Consider the following 20,307-nt stretch of genomic DNA (forward strand, 5'->3'; position numbering starts at 1 on the left):
ACGCTTCTGCAAGCAACCTTTCGGAAAGTTAGTTTCATTACGCTGCACGACGATCTTTTTTCGGATACGCTAACTTTGACGCATCTCGCACAACCATTTCGCTCGTACTTTTAGAAAGAAAACGTGACTCTTCACTTCCACCAACCCTATTCCCAGGTTGAACGATCACTCTTCGAAATTGTTTGACGCGTATATTCTGTGTTACACGTTTTACACCTAACAAAGCGACGAACTTCCATCTCACAAAGAATCCAAACGGTTTCAGTTTCAGAAGAACACCTGTCACGTACACGTAAGTTTCGCGCGCGTTCCATGCGGGTCGAAAGCAAGCTACAAACCAGCAGAACGTTTTTTCATTAAAAAAAAGTATCTGCGAATAAACTGCAGTTTCAATCTCGACGTTTCACGTAATAATTCATCGTATGAACGGGTTGTTAATTGAGATGAAAATGAATCGCTTAGATCACAACATTGAACATGCATGGAGATGTACGTGTCTGTTTAGTCCATTTCCACTGTTCCAGGAAATTATTACGTTCAGATATTGTGCATTAAGTTGGGTAGGAACGTAGGAGTGCAGAGATGGCCTGTGGTTGCACAAAGAGTATGGGAATGGTCTGTGGTTGGGTAAGGAATCTGTGATTGGTTTGTGGTCGAGCTGACAGGGTAGGGATGGTCTGTAGCGAAAGTGGGTGTAGTCAGTCAAGTAGAAATGGAACGATCTATAGTCGAGAAAGTAGGGTAGAAACGTGTATATATGTATACTACGAAAAAAGGGTAGTAGTATAGGACAAATCTTCTCTTTCACAGTGAATAAATTAACTAGAATACATAAATCTTTCAAATAAAGAAAAGATTCTTGTTCGCCAGGATTGCGGCGAAACGTTCCACTGTGGCAGTGGTCTAATTCGGCACATGTGCAGCAGCAGGCAATAGCATGAACTTTCGCAACACCTTGTTCAGCCGTTGTCGTGGCTATTGACTTGTAACTGGATAGCCAAGCCGGGTCCCGTATATTCCCGCTTTGTAGGTACGCGTCGACGTGACACATTGCTCGAGAAAGTAGTGCAATTCCGCGTCTAGTCAGCCCCTGGAGGCCTTCCCTTTGCATGGGAACAATGAACGGCTCGCGCCCGGGCCATTGTTACACGCCGTACACGGCAACAGTCGACACCGCGCCGCATGTTAAGTTGCTTTGGCATTATCGCGGAATTTGCAGTCGAGATAGAAAGAGGGAGAAAGGGGCAGCCAAATAGGATATGCGCGCGGCCGTGTTTCGTTCTTGACGCTTGTTAAACCATCCCCGCCATCGTTACCGAGATGTTCATCTAATTTTGTGTTACACCGTAAGTTTCCATATACAAACAAATGGCGCATGGTTTCCAGTAACAAAAAATAGATTGCAGCACTCTATGAAAGATTTATTTGTACAACAAATAACTTGATAGTTGTTTGAAGTCGAGACTCACTCTGTATAATACGAACTAAAGAAATGAAAAAAAGTATGTCCCGGTGTACAGCTTTGATTTATGATACCTTGCACTCGTGAGATTAAATTCAACGGTAATATTACTTGTGGAACGACCTGATATTTCAAAGCGAGGGAATGAGTTATTGGAAAGCGTACAGCGAGACATCGAATGTAGCATTATTAATAGACAGTCTGCCATAGGTCTTGCTCGTATCTATGAATAGGTGGAACACATTTCTCATTTATCTCTGCGACGAAGCGAACATATTATTTAAATCTTTCGTGATTCAGATGAAACAGAATTTTCATTCTACGTCGTTCAATAACAACCGCGATGTGTTGATACGTGGGCAGCATTGTTGAACTAGGAATCGGACATTCCATCGAGCAACCTTTAGAGAAATCCACCTACGTGTGTGCTTGCGAAGCAAACAGCGAATTTCCATGTGGCGTCTACGCCTAAATAAATCTCGCTTCGGCGACCTCATAGAGCTACGAGATCTCGTCGGCTGTGTACATTTTTTTTTTTTTAATAAACGCCCTCGCAGGAACGAGAAACAGCACGCCGGCTGCGTGACCCAGATTTTCACGTGGGCAAAAACCAGGGGTCGCGGCTTGCTGGAAAAGGGGTTGCGCCGAGGTGCAACGGCCGATGCAGCCGAAAAGTAGCGTCCGACTTTTGTGGAACTGCAATCACGTGGACACGAGGTTCGCGGAAATTGTTCGCTACCCACGGACGGTTTCGTTAATATTAAAGCCGGTATGATGACAACTGTCCCTGGAATTTGTTTCATCAGTAACTGGAACGTAACGTAATTATGCATCGCGATACCGAGAAACGAAGCTGCTCCGCGGTATCTGTTAACCGGACGCGACAAATCTTATACCGACTATCAGAAATGGGTGTTAATCAATAGACAGCGGATTTTATGAATTTATGACAAAAATACCAGGTCTGTAAATATGAATCCGGAATTTGCCCATACGTGGCCCTAGCTGTCAGTGTAGTTACCGTCAAACCGCGTCATTGACGCCATTTTCTTGTGTTTTGACATCTGATAAAGATTTTCAACTCGCAACCATACAAGTTTCATACAACAGCTCAAACTGCTGCAGAATCGCATCGAATCCTTGTCGAAGCTTACGCTGAGCATGCTCTTGGTAAATCACAGTACTTTGAGTAGTTTAAAAAATTCAAAAATGGCGATTTTGACGTGAGAAACGAATAATGTGGAAGACCACCGAAAAAGTTTGAAGACAGCGAATTGCAGGCATTGTTGGATGAGGATGACGCTCAAACGCAACAACTCGCGGATCAATTAAATGTGACACGAGAAACCGTCTCCATACGTTTGAAAGCCATGGGAAAGATCCAGAAGATGGGAAAACGGGTTCCACATGAATCACAAAGTGATTTTTCTTCATGATAATGCACCATCACACACAGCAAAACCGCTCAAGGAAACGATTGAGACGTTTAGTTGGGGATTCTTCCGCATGCGGCTTACTCACCAGACTTGGCTCCATCCGATTATTACTTATTTGCATCGATGGGAGACGCACTTGCTCAGCAGCGCTCACATCTTACGAAAATGTACAAAAATGGCTCGGTGAGTTTGCCTCAAAAGAGGAACAGAGATGGGAAAAATGTATAATATAAAATATTTTGTATCATTTTCATACAATAAACGTGTATTTTCTATACAAAAATTCCGGTTTCATATTTACATACCTGGTATGTAGGTGTAATGTAAAACAGTAAGAACATTAGAAGAATTTGAAAATACTGTTACATTATTTGATTATGAACATTTTTATTTTGCGTAAAGATCCGCTGTCTATTAATAAATGTGCACTGGTACTTTTGAAATAAAACTATTCTTCATTTCACGGCGCGGGAGGAAGCTCTTTTGTACTATACGAAATCGTAGTAGCTTCGACAGATGCTGAAAGTTCGCACAGTGCAGCTCTTGAAGCAAAGTATCAAATGGGATACTTCGAAATCTCTGCTTAAAAGATTGCCGCTTCATTTTTGACAACGAACAACAAGTTCATTGTGCTGGTAACTTATTGATAATCCGACACCGACTGTTTCTCGTTTTTTTTTCGGTTTAGTTGGATTTCACAGAACCGTGGAGAACGGCACCGCTGCACTGGCAAACGGTAATACGCTTTAATCCGGCGTGTTAACTCGACCGAGTGGGACAGCGTGTGTCCATTCGCGGGTGGGTGCCGTCTCTCGCATAAATCGAGTTAGGCGAGTTGGTCCCGAGCTCTGATCCCGTTGTTTGTTACCTGATTACGCGTCCCGACGGCCATTCGTTTGTTCTACCGTCGCTTTCAATCGTTCCTACGCCCTGAATCTAAATCAGCTCTCTATCTCTCTCCCTTCAGGCTTACCTTGAACTCCCTCGGAGTCTCCAAGTCTGCGGAGAACGGCAAATTGCCGGCCAAGGAATTAGGTGGACGCTTGTTAACTAGCTAACTGGCTGCAAAAGTGATTAAGCAGCCCGTAGATCCTCATGCAAATGCGGCCACTACGTCGAACGAGACACTGGACGCTTCCACCGAATGAAATCAATTCACAGTGACCACGTGCATATGTTTCCGGACGCTCTTAGAAAGACGATAGCTATTCTGAAATATTTTGGACCATTAATTCGATCATTATATTTAAATCGAAATTCAAATTCAACTCTCAACAAGCCAATTTGAAATAGAAAAAATATTTCATGTTTCTTTTTTGTAAATTTTATTAATAATACTCTACGCGACTAGCTCGGCACATTTTCAAACGACCAATCGATATATTTATACATATGTGTATACATAGATTTGTTTCTTGTGTACATAACATCATCTGTCGCTACAGGAGAACAGGATCACTCATTCGAATCACTCTGTCGATTCACACACGTTCATCGTTCGGGAACACTCACACACTTCTAGCCTGTTTAGGCGCACACGACAGCCAGTTACGCTTAGAATGACGCTCTAATTAGTCAAATTGTCTGTTGATTCGACACATACTGTTAAAGTAATTGTCCGCTCGACCGCTATTGTCGTATTCGAATACTATACACGCTTTTCTCACCCCCATCCCCTATGCCCTATACATACATACACATATCACTTCTTGTCGAGCGACCACGCCGCGAGGACAACGATAAAATCGTGTCGCGGCTTTAATTATCGGGTTTAATTGGCGATCGAACGATTACCAGGGGATCCCCTGATAACATCGGTCACTTATCGCGTACACCGATCTTCACACCTTGTGTACACCGTGTTCTTTAGGTCAGCAGTCCCTTAAATCTCCGACGAGAGACACGTCGCGCGTGTTCCGGAAGCGTCTTCGCCATTTCGTGCTCGGCACACGTTGATGGAAAACGAACGGGCAAACTGAAAGTTTCATTAACTCGGCGTGTGTGCTCTGCTGAATGATTAGGTTCGCGCAACAAAAATCGCGGTATTTCTTCTCCAATTTTAAAGATACACTACCGGCCAAAACGTAGTCTCTTTGGAGAATTCCTTCTAGTTGGTTTTTCGTAAATGAAACTGTCACCATCGTGTTCGTCTCGTTATAATTAAATCATATGGAAATATTCTAGGTCGGAAGAAACGTGGTTCTGCTGCGAATGCTTTATTTCTGTTTATTCGTATACATAGATACAAAAATGATCGAAATAACTTATAACAGCCGAAACGTCTTTTACAAAATATTAGCAAAGAGATACATTACTAAAAGTAACCACCTCTTTTCTTGATTAACATTCATCGCGTAGCTTTGGCATTCTCGAAACTAAGTTTTCTAATTTTTCTTTTGATATGCTGTCCTGCAGAAGGTCCTTTTTTTATTTTGTATTTCTAACAGTAAAACCGCACAAGTGTATCCAAACTTCCGGCCGGTAGTGTAAGTTGAAGTCGAGAATTTCTTTATGAAATCTGAGAACGAATTGAACGAAATGTTGTACGGCGGAGCTGCTGGCGGCTTCTTTAAACGCAGAACAAAATGAAACAGCACTCGAGTCAACTGAGCGTCTCATTTCACAATTCTTCGAGATTTTTCCACCCTGGAACCTTGGAACGAGATTGTAAAGGCAAAGGGTTAAAATTTCAACACCCCCCGATGATATTTCTGCGAGACTTTTCAGAGTTACTCTTCTACTGATTTCGAGCCATTCAATGTTGATTTTGGGTTACCGTAGACCGAAAACTTTTCTCCGCTCTCAATTCCCCGACAAACAGTGTCCAAACGAAACGAACAAAAACCGGTAAACAATGCTCGGCGAGGCATGTCGTGCGGCAGAAACGCGAACTTTGTTGTATAAATATTTATCGCGGAGCAAGAAGTCGAGACCAATGTATATCGACAATATCGATTGCCTTGTTCCTCGAGCAAAACTGTCTCTGTACAGGCTTCCGGTTGTTTGTCGAGGAACGGCTTCGAACGAGATCGTTACGCGGGACTTACACCATAATGATTGTTCTGCATTCGAGGCTGCTGCGTCGCGAACTATACCGACGGTTCCGCGAATCTGTGCACGCGTTCCCGCTTTTGACAAAAGTAGAAAACATCGTGGAATCTCACGAGGCTTACACGTAACACTATAGTATGTTTCTGTTCACGAAACGACGCGAATCAACGCGTTCACTGCCGATTTCTTTCACCCTTGTTTTCTTACAAAAATTCGAAAGCGTCGACCTGCGCCAGTCGTTAACTCTTTGTACTCGAAAATGAAACGTTCGTCCGACCTAGAATACTTCCATTCTCTACAATCTTTTAAATTTCATGTGGGTAGGAAATTGATATAATAACTGATACAAAATACTTAAATGTATAGCAATTGATTAGATACCAATTTTTAGCGGTGACTCTGAGTCGCCACTCGAGCGACTTTACCTTTCCAACCCAACATTTTCGGAAAAAGGGGCGATCGACTTGCAAGGGTTAATTTCGTGAACGAATCTCGATTAGACACTTTCGAGGCGGCAATGAAGCGGATGAAAAAGTCCAGTTAACCAGAGCGTGGACTAATTAGAGGAAAAGGTCGCCGTTCAAGCTCATCCGCTTCGGAAGGAGCAGCTCTCGCAGCCCTTCATCGCTTTTGAAAATCGCCTTTCCGTGAAACGAGCGACAAACTTGAGTAGAGTTGAGATCTTCCTCGACAAATAGGAGCCAAAGCTGCGGTTACACCGGACGACATTTTCAATCGCATTTGACACATACTGATCACCTTGCTGTCTCCAATGCGTCGCTAATGCGTTTTTAATGCGTTCGAACCATTCCGAAGTCCGGAGACAATGAATTCGCTCTTGGACAAGAATAGAGAAGTTTAAAATATACAAGGTGTCGTGTGAAACAACGTGAAACAACAAATGTCGCGTGCGATCGCGTTCAGTATAACCGCACCCTAACGCCGCTGATTGTGATGAATCGGCCAGAGCTCGGTTTAATCCACGCTCGGGCAGCTTCCCGTCGTAAATTCTCGAAAGTAGTGCCGCGGCTGTTTACCCGGTCAAGTCTCCCCCGGATTTTCACGGTGAAATCTCGCCCAGGTGCGCCCGAGCAATCTAATTTTCCATTTGGATCGCGCCGGCCGGGTTCGAATCGAATTGAATTGAATCGACAAGGCCCGCGATAATTGTTTACGAGCAGCTGTTGATATTTACATTCCCAGCGAATCGCGACAGTCCACACCGAGTACCATATCGATCCGATCGTGTCCCGTGCAGTCCGACAATCAGATACCCTTTAATCGCAAAAATATTTCTGTTGCTTGGGAATTTCTTTCATGGTAATCGCTAGACTGTAGGTATATGCTTTTATGAGAAAAATGGATACGCCCAATTTAAAGCAGTGGACGTGTTAAAAATAATAAGATAATTAGAAGAAGAATACTATTTTTATTTGGCTCCTGTGTCCTGCAGTCTAGCGATCGCTTGAGAAACAGAACATTGCTATTTATTTTATATACACAATTTTATACATGATTGAATGACTTTTCCACGTCCACTGCGGGCTTTGTTCACTTTGAGCACACTCGTGCGAACGTAATCAAATAAATAAATTGACTCGGTTTAATTGACATTTCACGATATATCCTTTGAATCATTGTTCAGGTGAAAATAAACTAGCATCTCTATATTGATTTTTCGTTCAATCCATCGCGTACACGCAGCCTCGCCGTGCAAAGCCTTTATTGCAATTGTCACAGCCACAATGATGCCATAAATATTGATAAAAATAAATATCTGTCGCTCGGATTGAAACCACGTTTCATCCGACAATTTAACATCAACGTTCCAAAGAGAACTATAACTAAACTTCATTTGAAAACAATGTCAAACAGGACGCTTCTTCTCGAAGTACTCCAATCTCTACAAATTGTAAAAATCAAAATGACACATATAATTTGTTATAACAAGGAGCATACGTAAAGAAAGTAGTAAGAAGACAGTTGTCAAACGAAAGTTTCCCTGGGCACAATTCTTCTCGGGAGAATCTTCTCAAAGAAAATCTCGAGAGAACTTTCGCACAGAGGTTTATCATCTGCGGTGCGCGGAGTCTTTGCACGAGCTCGCCGAGGATCAGCCATATTGTTGAGAACGGCTCGTGAAAAGTTTATCGCGCGGCATCCGTCTTCCGTGACTCGATCGAACATTTTCGTGTGCGGTAACAATAGTTTTCCTCATTCGCCGGGAAACAAGCATCTCCGCGGGCGGGCTGGTTTTCCCGGGAGCATTATCGGGAAAATATAAGATATTCCTGAACGCGGCTGCTGAATTTTTGCCAGGGAAAGTCGTCGCGAATGTAGCAGCCTCTTAAAAGCTTTCTGATGCGTCGAATAGAAGTGCCTTGTCTCTCTCCGATCGCAATTTTTCGTTCGCTCGGCGAGTAAAATTTCTTTATCTCTCAGGCTAAGTACTTCTGCACTTTGAAACGTGTTAAATTGCTATAACAACAAGTTAAATTCTCAACGAAATAATCAACAACGTAAAAGATCAATGTTTGATCAAGTGCAACAATGAGTTAGATATATAAACTCTCAAATAAATAGTAAAACAGATAAAATACCACTTTATAAATTGTAACATTTTACAAGAAAATGCTTTAGATCATTTTTTAAATCGCATTCCAACGTAGGAAGCGGGGAGTAACAAGAATCTTACTTTCCTCTGAAAGTAATTGCGTCACGGGTCATCGTCGTTGAACGAAGTCTCCGAGTGCAGTAGTTAAAATGGCGGGCAATCTCTGCTGCAGCCGCCGCCGCCTCTGCAATAGCTGCATTTATCGAACGACCGCCGCACCGTTCCCCGTTGCAAATCTACGGTTTATCGTTCTACCATTAGTCAAACTGCACAGGTGTCCTCATAGATTCGAACTAATCCGTGCTCTCTTCGTGTCGGACGCGTTCATCCTTTAATTCCTCGTATCAACACCGACCTGGACTCTGTACTTTCACACTTGAGGTGGAATTTTCATGTTCCGACCACGCCGCACTCGGTTCGTCCGCGTCCCTTGGCAATTCTCAATATTCTTGTATTTTTAACGCTAGGTTTTCGCGGCGTCCCCACCAGGAATTATTCAACAAACTTATTTCTTTGGCTAGGTACAAGAAAAAATGGCTAAAAATTCGTATATTCGCATTCTTGTGTGTTTTTACTGTCTTCAATTGCACCAACTCGTGTTTCCCATAAATGCATAAAATCCGCAGTCTACTTATCAATTATGCTCGACCTCTCGAGCTCCCTGTGGAATACCAAAGGATGGAGAGGCATTCGAGGTAGCCAATTTACAAAGTTTAAACATTGACTGCGGGTTTTATGCAAGCAGTTGGTTCAATCGTTGAAAGGTTCCGTCGGTCCTGAAGGAACCGGGAATGAAGAGGGCAGCAGCAAGCGTTGGGGCGGAGGGCACCGAGGGCGGCGACGGTATCAAGCCAATCTTAAAATATTACTAATATCAGATGATCAATCTGGCCGGGGGCGGCCGCCTCATTTGCAGGGTTGATAAAACGCCGCGGCAGAAATAGACGCGGAGTCTACAGCAGCCAGGCTTTCCACCCTTAAAATAGGTCGACCGCTGAGATTTTCTCCTTTTAAGACGCTTCTGCGGACATTAAACCCCTCCTTTAACACGGTGGCTGACTGTCACCCCTGCACGGCTCACCGAATGATTTGTCTAGACTGGGAAACGCATTTTCTAATTATTATTAGACAATGTTTATTTCGCATAAATATCCGCTGTCTGCTCATTGTCATCTCCACCCGTTCGTCGAAGGGTTTCTTGTATCTCCTGACGTAACTCTCGCGCGTTATTGATTATTTTTATTATCCTCTATTATGACGTGTGTGTGTGGGGAAAAAGATATGAAGATAATCTCTTGTTTTTCCGTCGCGTTCGAACGTCACAGACGAACAAGGGCAGGCTCGTTTTAATAGAGAAAATTTTTTTGTAACTCGGAAAATAATTGTCTCTCTTATCAGGAGCATCATCTATCCTCAACGCTTTCAATCCTTTGTTTCTATCAACTTCGATAGATAGGTGTGAACAAGGTTCAATTTTATTGTACGCGAATTAAGAATTGAGGGTTGAGAAAATTAATAAATAATATTACCATACCTTGGAGAGTTTAATTTTACAGTGTTGGATCCGTGAACGCGGAGAACGTTTCGGTGAAAGAAAATTCGTCCCAGCGGAGAGTATGTTGACATACTTTCTCGCCGGTAACGTAGATTACGGAATCAATCAAGGGTTCGTTCGTCGGCGAAAAGAGTATGTATGTTGACATACTTTCCACCGTAGATTAGGGAACAAGAGAATGGAGAACAGTTGTATATACAACCGCAAACGGTTTCCCAGCTTTCCCAGCACAGCCACGTTCGAACTAATCATATAATTACAGTATTCCCCGTCTATAATCAAGCCGCTTGGCTCATGTAAGACGATTACGGAGATCGATCGACAGTATTACATGCGATTATTTCGCTGGCTGGCAACTCGGTCTCTCGGTAGTCCTTGCCGATGAAGATAAAGAGGACTAATGACCCGGATATCGCTCCAAATTCACGTTCCCGTGGCCCGAATTCGTCCGAAATTCTATTCGCGATTGTTCCAACGAAACGAATTACAAACGTTGGAAAGTCCTCGGTGTCGGGGCGACGTTAATTTGTTCGCTACCGACGGTGACAGTTTCGCGGAGAAATTACGCACCGGTGAAAAGTTAGATCAGAACGGTGAAAATTTCGTTGGCTAACCAGTTTATTCGTTTCCCTGTTAGAAACTGTGTTGTAGAAAAAGAACGAGATATTACTGAATAATTGATTTCAGCCGTCAACGATCACCATCCGCACTGAAAAATTCAACCCTTAGCACTCGAATGCCAATTCAAAGTCACATTACTAAACATATTGGCATCTAATCAATTACTAAACACTTAAGTATGGCATGAGGTATTATATCAATTTCATGTCCATCAAATTTCAAAAATCATAGAGAATGGAAATGTTCTAGGTCGTAAGGAATGTTTAATTTTCCGGTTAAAACAGCTCCGAGTGCAAAGGGTTAACAAAACGGGCTTGCAGTCTTGAAAAATATCGCCTTAAGGGGGTAGACTCGTTTCCAGGATTGCAAGGGTGCGGGATGCGCGTTCTCATTTCTCAATAATGCAAAGATGGGGCTCTTCAGTACTGAAAATGCTGATAAAAGACGCTAGACGCTATTTTCACGTTTACGAGGCGTAATCTGCATTATTCAGCTTGCAACTCTCGCAGCTTTATGAACATTTACATGCGCAGCTGAATGCTTCCGAATAAAGCAAATTAATTTTTGGGCGATCGCGGCGTAGATTGATCTTTTACCTAGCACTTTTGACTACTGAAAACCCCCTTCTTTGCATTATTGAGAAATGAGAAGGCACATCCCGGACCCTTGCAATCCTGAAAAAACGAGTCTACTCCCTTAAAACGATTTCCTCAGCCTGTACATTTTCCCTAAGACCTGCAGCCAGCAGCTACCAATGCACCAGGAAAATCCTGATGGTTCAGATTGAAATCAGAGACTGGGACGCTGGCGAACCGGCGAGTTGAAGCGTTAGATTCTAATTGGCGGATGACGCGACCTGTTAGGTCGTCGGATTCTCATCGACACGTGACCAGACCATTACTATACACGAGCGAAATGTCCACGATTGTCCCGGCTGATAGAAGACACCACCGTCTACGTTCGAGGATCTGCTTGAACAGAAGGCCAGCCATAAGGTTCAGATGCAAGCCTCGATGTGTACGTTGGTCATTTCGCTGGCTCTCAGCTGATTGTTCACGTGGAGCTCCGATGACGCGTTGCTGTGCACCAGGTCCTGTTTCCTGTGCACCTGGCGAAGGTCCCGGACAGGTCCTAACGCCACGCAACAGCTCTCCAAGGTCTTCTTGAAGGCCGCTCGGAAGTCCCGGTTGAAGTACGCGTAGATCAACGGATTCAACGCACTGTTGAAGTAGCCCACCCAGAACACCACTGCTACCACTGCGTCGCTGCTCTCGCAGGTGTCGCAGAGGGACGTGATGATGTACCTGGTGACAGAAAGTTAAGGGGACTCTGAGACGGTGACTGACACTTGTAACGTCGATATTAGGTTTACTGTTATCAACCCTTCGCACTCTCGAAGCTATTCTAAGGCCTGAAGTATTTCCACTTTATGTGATTTTTTGAATTTTTTGTCGATCTAAAACGATCTTTGAGTAGTTTATTAAAATATTAAATACGTTCAGTAGTTTATTTATACAAATTGAACCTCTTTATGCAGCCAACCGAAATGTATAAATTATTTCAAACCTTTCGTATTTAGCATGTTTGCACAAACTCTGATTTTGAGACTGTAAGTTAATATATTAGCGAGCAAAGAGTGGACATTCAGAAAAATTTTGCAACAAATATTTTGAATTATTAGCGGCGCCACCGAGTGCAAAGGGCTAACACAACGTGGAGAATTTAATTTCAGCAGCCAACATTTCACGGCTTGTTTGTTTCGAATTTAAGCTTCGCCTAACACTCCCAATCATTCCTTCAATCACACGAGCGAACAATTTCGAGGGAAACGGTGTTCGATGCCGGAATTGTTTCCGTTCTAGCGGCTGAATAGGTCTATCGGTGTTCTTTCAGCGGCGATCGAGAGTAAGGAGGTTCGAAGATCTATCGGGTTCCGTAGTTGCTGACGGTAGCTATCCCCGGGATTTCGCTAGTCGATAGCGGCGACGAGTGTCTCACCTTTCTCCGAGACGTTTTCCGAGCGCGTTACCTGCAACGTGATTCGAATAAATATGTAGGTCGACCAGAAAGCCTTGAAACGCAGTTTCAAACCCTTGGAATCTCGTCGCCGCGGTGCACCGTTTCATTGTTTCGACTCCTCTCGCGAACTTCCGAGACGTCCGCGGAGGAGATTGAAATATCGTCCCCGAACAAGTGCAGGAAGCTAGTCCCTATCCCGTGGGTTCGCGAAATTTTCTTGCCGCAAGGTACGGACTCGTTGTCGCGGTTCTTCATTGCTGTGTTTCAGAACCTAATCGGAAGTTCCGGTTGGAAATTTCAGATGTCTTTAAGACTGATTGAACTTCATTCTTGATATATATTATTGTAGGAAAAAGAAAGGACCTAGGCGATTTGAAATCATCGTGCGATCATCGTGATTTTTAGTTATCGTGTGGATTAAATGTAATCCAGATTGATTGAACTTCATTCTTGATACATTATAAAGAATTAGATTGTTGCACGTAACGTTGCCCATTCTAATTTGAAATAAACATTGTTAGTTATCGTGTGGATTAGATGTAATCCAGATTGATTGAACTTCATTCTTGATACATTATAAAGAATTAGATTGTTGCACGTAACGTTGCCCATTATAATTTGAAATAAACATTTTTAGTTATCGTGTGGATTAAATGTAATCCCGATTGATTGAACTTCATTCTTGATCTATTAAAAAGAATTAGATTGCTGCATGCAATGTTACCCAGTTTAATTTCAGATAAACATTCTTCCAGACTGGTCGAACTTAGAATAGATTTGGAATATAAAATAAATGATTGCGGCGGCCTCCGGTGGCGATGGGCATCGAGGCGTGCGACTCTGGAGAGTGATTAAAAATTTTCATTCGAAATTCTTCGACCGACGCCGTTCTCTTTCCGAGCTCCTTCGGAAGCCTCCGAAAGAGGAGGCTTGCTCATTAAACGACTTCTCCGTGACACCCAATGAGGCTCCACGAAAGTGCTCTCAAGAACTTTCCCAATCCCTCAGAATTGTCGGACTTTCGTCCCCTTCTCCATCGATTCTGTTCCCGGAAGAGCCCTCGTCGCAAATAAAAGGGCAGATTTTCGAGGGTCTTGTCTCGCTCAAATTTTAACGGATCTCTGTAACCTCGTAGTTTCAAGTTGAACCTTGCAACAATAACCAAACTACAGTTACCGGGGGAACGAATTGTTAATCGAGTGTGCAGAGTTTTTGGGAACGGAGCAGTGCTAAAATTTCAAACTTGATTAGCCTGTATTCAAGAGAAGAACATTTAACCGTGCAATTTCGAATTAATAGTTTCAGGTAACGCGCACTCGCAACCCGGCCTCGATAATTTTCATAATAACACGGCAGAGATAATTTTCATGTAATTATTACCGAGTTAATAGTCTCAATGTACGCGTAACTGATTAATGTTTTAATTAAAGTCTATAGCCAGTTATTGTAATTGGCCGGGATGATCTCGCGCCGGGAGAAGTTTGTTTAATTATGCAGTCGAGGAGTTCCCAACATGTGTATCAGATTTAATTATTCTTCGCGAGCGAAAGGATTTGCTGTGTGTTCTCTATGTATGTACTTAGAAATATTTGATGTCCAATTTTCAAGCTGTTGCCAATCTGTTTTCCATCTGCAATCTGTTGTATACGACACAACAATCAATAATGTTGAAGAATCGCTAATATGTACAAAGAGCGGAACTCTGTATCGTAGAAGATGGATCGCAGTTCGAACATCTAATGTAACTTGCTTTGTTTTGTAAGGAATAATTTTTCATTAAGGTTACGTTTGCACAAAATTTTCGGGTCATTTCAAGGTCATATTATAATACACTGTTAAATTCGTCTCGACGTCAGCAACAATCCTATGATGTCCAAAGCATGTGAGGCCATTTGAAAAAGTCAAGGTGACCTTCAGTTTTTTACGTAAAAAGCATTTTTCAGATTTAAGAATATGCGGACATGTAGCTCAACAAGTACTGACAAATTTTTCTCTAAAACATTTTTTAATTTTACTACCGGAAATGCCTAAAAAATGGTGACGTAACGGGTACACCATGTATATGTAGATCGTTCGACGATCGTACGATCGAACGCCCTTTAAAACGCCCTTTTTTATAATCAATTCGAAGTATTGTTTTATGAAATGATGTGCAAAAACGAGTATTTCTATGATAATCCCTGATTGCTAGTTAATCTTCAGGCGAAATCTCCGACACGGTGGAAAACTACAAAACAATGGCCCCGACCGCTGACGTTCGACTCGGTGCGCTCGATTCGTTGAAAGTGTCGGGAAGGTGGGACGGTAAGGCAGGAACGGTATGGGAGGGATTCATTGCGGAACGAACGAGTTAATAAAGCGAAACGTACACGGTCTGACACCTCGGCGAGTGCGGAATCGCGGCATTTTCCTGTCGACCCCGTTCCACGGCGAACGTTCTTTGAGCGTTCTCATCCTTCTTCCACTTTCTTCCTTTATCCACGGCCATCCCCTCGCTCCCCTCCTCCCGCGCCCGTTGCCCGCAGCTCGAAGAAATAATTCTGTCCTAAGCTTTTGTTTCCGGAGCTCGAAAAGGCAGACGAATTTCTCAGCTGGAGGAGTCCGTTTGCGCGGCTGCCGCCCCGTGAACGTTCTCCGGCGACAGCCGAAGAAAAATTTCACCTCCCGGTGCACACTGCGCCGGAAGCCCCTCTGTCTTGGTGGCAAGTCAATTTCTCAACGTTAACATTTCGAGAAAAATTTTTCTTCCTCACAATCAAAGCGTCGCGGTTAGATCGAATTTATAAAACTAATGACCAGAAATAAATTCGCTTAACGGGGGGCCGTCGAAGTAAAAAATCTTCTGGCCGTCGCAAAAACCCGGGAGAAAAGAAATTGGCGAGCGTCGCGTCGCGTCAGTAGATCATTAATCAAAAGGTTCGTCCCCCTAAATCGAATAACACCGCAGCCGCAACACTTTCGAATGGTCCCTCCGAAAACAATAAAAATAGGAAGATGATGAAGATAAATGGTAACACCCCTCGGAACGAACGAAACGTCCTTGAACGATCAGTTGAATTCCATTCGGACGGCGGGGACACTCCTCGTAAAAGGATGTCGGTTTTCTTGACGTTTCATCCGGTTCTACCGGTACGTGTCCGGAAAACAGAAAACAAAGTCACGCGAGCAGGGGAGAGGAACTCCCACAGGAGAACGGAGAGAGACTCGGATGGTTTCAGGAAAGGAAGATGGAAGGAAATAAACGAGAAAACCGCCGCCGCGATGACCTCGCCCGATTCGATGGGACGGCCGTAAACGCTTGGGAAATGAATGTTTGCGCTCAAAAGTCCCGATTCACGTGAACAATATCGTTTACGGTCCTTGTCGGATAACGCGGCGCCGCGCCGTACTATCTTCTTCATAAAACCCGCGAAACATCTCTGGTACGCTCGGCGAGATATCCTTCCGCCGCGAAACTGTCGGTCCGAATGATTTCGAAATATTTTATGGCTCCACCATGCTGGAAACGTGTTCATGCAAAACTAAAAATCATCCAAGTCTAATATAACGAACGAATGCATATCACCTTGCTCTTTCCATAATTATAATCATTTTAATTCGTTTGACATTTTAAATTTAACGAGTCACACGCAGAATTTAAACAAAGTCTAACAAATGTGAATGGTACACCTTTCTTTTTAAATGTAATAACATTTGATTCGTTTGTAATCAATAGTTAAGCATTCAAATAAATGTAGCTATACGAAAAATATACATTTTCTTCTCGTCGATGGTGGTACACGCTGACATATTTATTTATATAATTTATTATAACAAGTCTAACACTGTAGAACATATTCCCACCAGATTGAACCATTATAAAAAATGCAGTACAGAGCAAAGCACATATAAGTTTGTTTAATTGTCGAGCAAAAACGTGTGAATAATCTGCACAGCAGTGCCCTGCATCGAGATACGCGCAACGTAGAACCGCAAACATGTCGTGCCATTGTTCAGCACTTCGATCTGTACCGTTTGAAACGCGAACGATTTTTTGTCGACGAATCTAACAGCCGTATCGCGTCGTAGACGTCCAGAACGCTTGAGCGTAGAACAATGACGACGCTTTGAAATGAAAATTCGATAAACAAAGGGATCCAACCAGATCTGGTATGCGGTGTAGCGTCCGTCCTCCATGATAAGCGGGCAGAATACATTTGTCAGAATTGGTAGGACATTTCCCAGGGATCGTCTGCATACCAGCATCGGTAAATTGTGCTTAAACCGTCACCAGTATGCGCGGCAGCAGAAATCATTCGTGACACATGGGAACTGACGTGACGCGCATTGCGTGCGCATGGAAAATTTCGCTGGTCCCCGTTTAACTTCGGACTGGATGGCTATCAATAGAAATTAGTCTGGTGCTTGACAATCGTCTCTCCCCGAGTAGAACGCTCACTATATTTGCCTCTTCTGCACAATAGCTCGCGGATCTCCGTTATGTGATCTGGGAATTTGTGAAATTTTGGAAAACCATGTAAAATTCTTTCACTTCAGTTCTTAAGGAGTGGGTAGAAAAGAAGAGGATCAGTCAAAATGGACAACTAAATGATTTTATGCATAAATCTGTGTCTGGTAACACTGTCCAACAGCCAAAAACTATTTCGATTCCCACTATGCGATTCTTATAGAGTTTTCCGCGCTGATTCCGAATCTGTTTTTAATTTTTTTCCTATACGTCCAGTTCTTGAGAAAATTGAGTTTAAAAAAAAAGACATATTTTTCAACTTTAAACAAATATTGTGATGTTATTATAAAAGATATTTGTTTAAAGTTGAAACATATGTCTTTTTTTTAAACTCCATTTTCTCAAAAACTGGACGTACAGGGAAAAAATTAAAAACAGATTCGGAATCAGCGCGGAAAGCTCTATAAGAATCGCGTAGTGGGAATCGAAATACTTTTAAAAAGTCGAAATTTGTTGGACAGTGTAATTTGTGAAATTTTGGGAAACCGTATAAAATTCTTTACTTTACTCTTCAGTTATTAAAAAAAAAGAAGAGGATTAGTCAAATTGGTCAAGTAAACGATCTTATTGATTCATCGTCGATCAGGGATATTGGTACCATAAAATGTATCGCGATGCCTTTTTAATAGTGCTATCGCATCGAGGCTTTACGAGGGATGGAAACGGCTTCGTTCTCAATTCGCGATTCGGTCGACCGCTGAATTTTTCCAGCTCGCATAACCGCCGGGAAATCCGTTTTTGACTATCCGGGGAAATTATGGACCATTCCCGGGTTTTCGGGTAATGGTCCGGCTGCGGGATATTGAAGTGGAACGAAACGGTGCGGTTGCGGATCATTTTCCGTATGCAAAGAAAGGCGGACTGTTTGCGAATTGGGGATACCGATTGTAGATTACTTTTCACTGCCTGATGGAAACGTCCGTTTCAATTTGCGCCGCGCATTTGACCGGATTACGCCGGCAACTTCCGCCGTGTGGTCGTTGACAATTATTATAGAAAATATCGCCGCGATAATATCGAAGCGCGTGCACGGCTGCAACGGGATTATTGCTGGACAATTAAAGCGCGATGATATTCAGGCGAACGCATAAAGATCGTTCGAATGAATTTTTTATGGCTGACACTCGTACGCGAGACCAACCGAGACCAACAGATGCGGTTTATCGATTCTCATTCGGCGATTGCTGGCTGCCGCAAACGTACTTTAAATAACAGTCGTTATTTCGCGAAAAGATGGCGGGTGTAGTTGACTGCGTAGCCATCGAACGTAATCAAACACTTTCAACTTTAGAATAACACTTTAAAATTTATATTTGCGGAGTTCCGCGAAGGGGAAATAAATTCGAATGTGCCTCGTGAACTTGTAGATTTCCGTTTCGCAAACATCATTCGGCGGTTTATCGCCGGCAGAAACGTACGGAAATCATAAAATACGTTTCACTCAACAAGTTACATCGGTGAATTGAAATAGCAGAGCAAAGGTCCCGGGTGCCATCGTGCATTCCAGAGAACGTGCTTTATTGAATTCAATTAAATTAATCGAATCGTGAAATCGCCCTGCGCGCTTTGACGGCTGTTAACGAACCCGTTTAAACTTGTCAGAGATTCTCATAAAATATTAAGCAGGCAAATATGTAACTTCCTTTACGGCCTTCGTGTTCCATTCGAGTCGATAACGCGAAAACACACATTCTCTGTAATATATAAATTCATTGTCGTTTGATGAATGGTTTCATCTGTGAAATGAATCTTCGATCAATCCACTCGTAATTAGATACAGTCCCCGCAAACTGTTGCGATAGGCAACTCCATGCAGTCCGAGTATCGATTCCGATTGGCTCCGTGAAACGCGGGCATTGGTGTATTCGTAACAGGTTATCTTAGAATCCAGAAGCTTTCCGGGTCACGAGGTTAATCCCATCGATAACCAGTAACGAGGTAACGGGTCGTGTAACTGGTACGAACGGACGTTACCTTACTGACCATTGTCAAGGTCCGATGGCTCCTCGAAACTCGCGTTTCAAGAAGATCAAAATTGACCTCAACCCTCATCCGTCCCTCATTTCACCAACTGAATCTGTCCCTCGGTGTCAAATAGACACGGTGATAAATAGACTGCGGATCTTATGCATTTATGACAAAAATGAGTAGGTGTAAACTAAAACAACAAAAATACTACTTATACGATATTTAATGCTACTGTTACATTATTTTCAATCTGTTAAACATTTTAAGAAAGAAATTACATTTTTATTTCAGCCCACTTTGTTACTATTCGGGTAGAAAGTTTTTGCATAAAGATCCGCAGTCTAGTGATAAAAGATCCATGAAATAACAAGCTAAGCAATTATCTTTCGATGTTTTTTTATTCAAATCGATGAGTTACGTTTTCCGGTTATGTGTCCGGATTAAAAAAATAAATGTCACGAAGTTTCGGGGACATTTACCTACAAATAACAGAACAGTAGAACTTATTTCGGGAAAACTGTGCGAAATTTCAATGAGGTACGGATGAGGGTTATCAATTTTGTGGTCCATTTTTGTAACAGATCTCCACCGATCCCGATTTGAAACACCCTGTACAGACTCCGGAATGAAATTTTTCTCGGAGCGCCAAAGAGTTAAACAAGCGATCGACCAAATCAATCGATCAACTATCCGCACAGAACCGCGAGAAAATCGTTCCGACGTGGCAGCGGCGCGTAAGGAAAATGGCGTCACCAGACGAACGACTGTAGTTGCAATATTTCGAAGCCAGCCTCGAACGTCGTGCACAAGAGAGAATGTGCCCGTGCGAGTCGAGTCCTGTACAAACCACTTGAGATCGTAGCAGCACAGTGGCTTCTTTCTCCATGAGACGGGCTATCGATCGGGCCCTGTGGAGCCACCCACGCCCCGCATCGTGTCCCCGTCTCGCGTCTTCAAACCCTTAGAAATTTCGGGATGCAACCGCAATATCGAAAGTGCTCGAGTACTCGAGGCTGGCCCATCGAAATTCCATTCAAGGAGGAGGACCTACTTTCCCGCCCTCTCGGTATTCGA

The 20,307-nt window shown here is 43.0% G+C and overlaps 1 protein-coding gene across 1 annotated transcript in view; it reads right to left on the bottom strand.

The window, feature by feature from the left end:
• Nucleotides 1–10,799: 10,799 nt before the first annotated feature.
• LOC143215760 (octopamine receptor beta-1R) overlaps nucleotides 10,800–20,307 on the bottom strand; it is a 66,944-nt gene continuing 57,436 nt past the window's right edge. Inside the window, exon 4 of the mRNA XM_076438172.1 lies at nucleotides 10,800–12,043. Coding sequence (XP_076294287.1) covers nucleotides 11,737–12,043 — 307 coding nt within the window. The 3' untranslated portion in view covers nucleotides 10,800–11,736. The remainder of the gene's footprint in view (nucleotides 12,044–20,307) is intronic.

Source organism: Lasioglossum baleicum, chromosome 14 (genome assembly GCF_051020765.1).
Source record: "Lasioglossum baleicum chromosome 14, iyLasBale1, whole genome shotgun sequence".
NCBI classification, from domain to species: Eukaryota; Metazoa; Arthropoda; class Insecta; order Hymenoptera; family Halictidae; genus Lasioglossum; species Lasioglossum baleicum.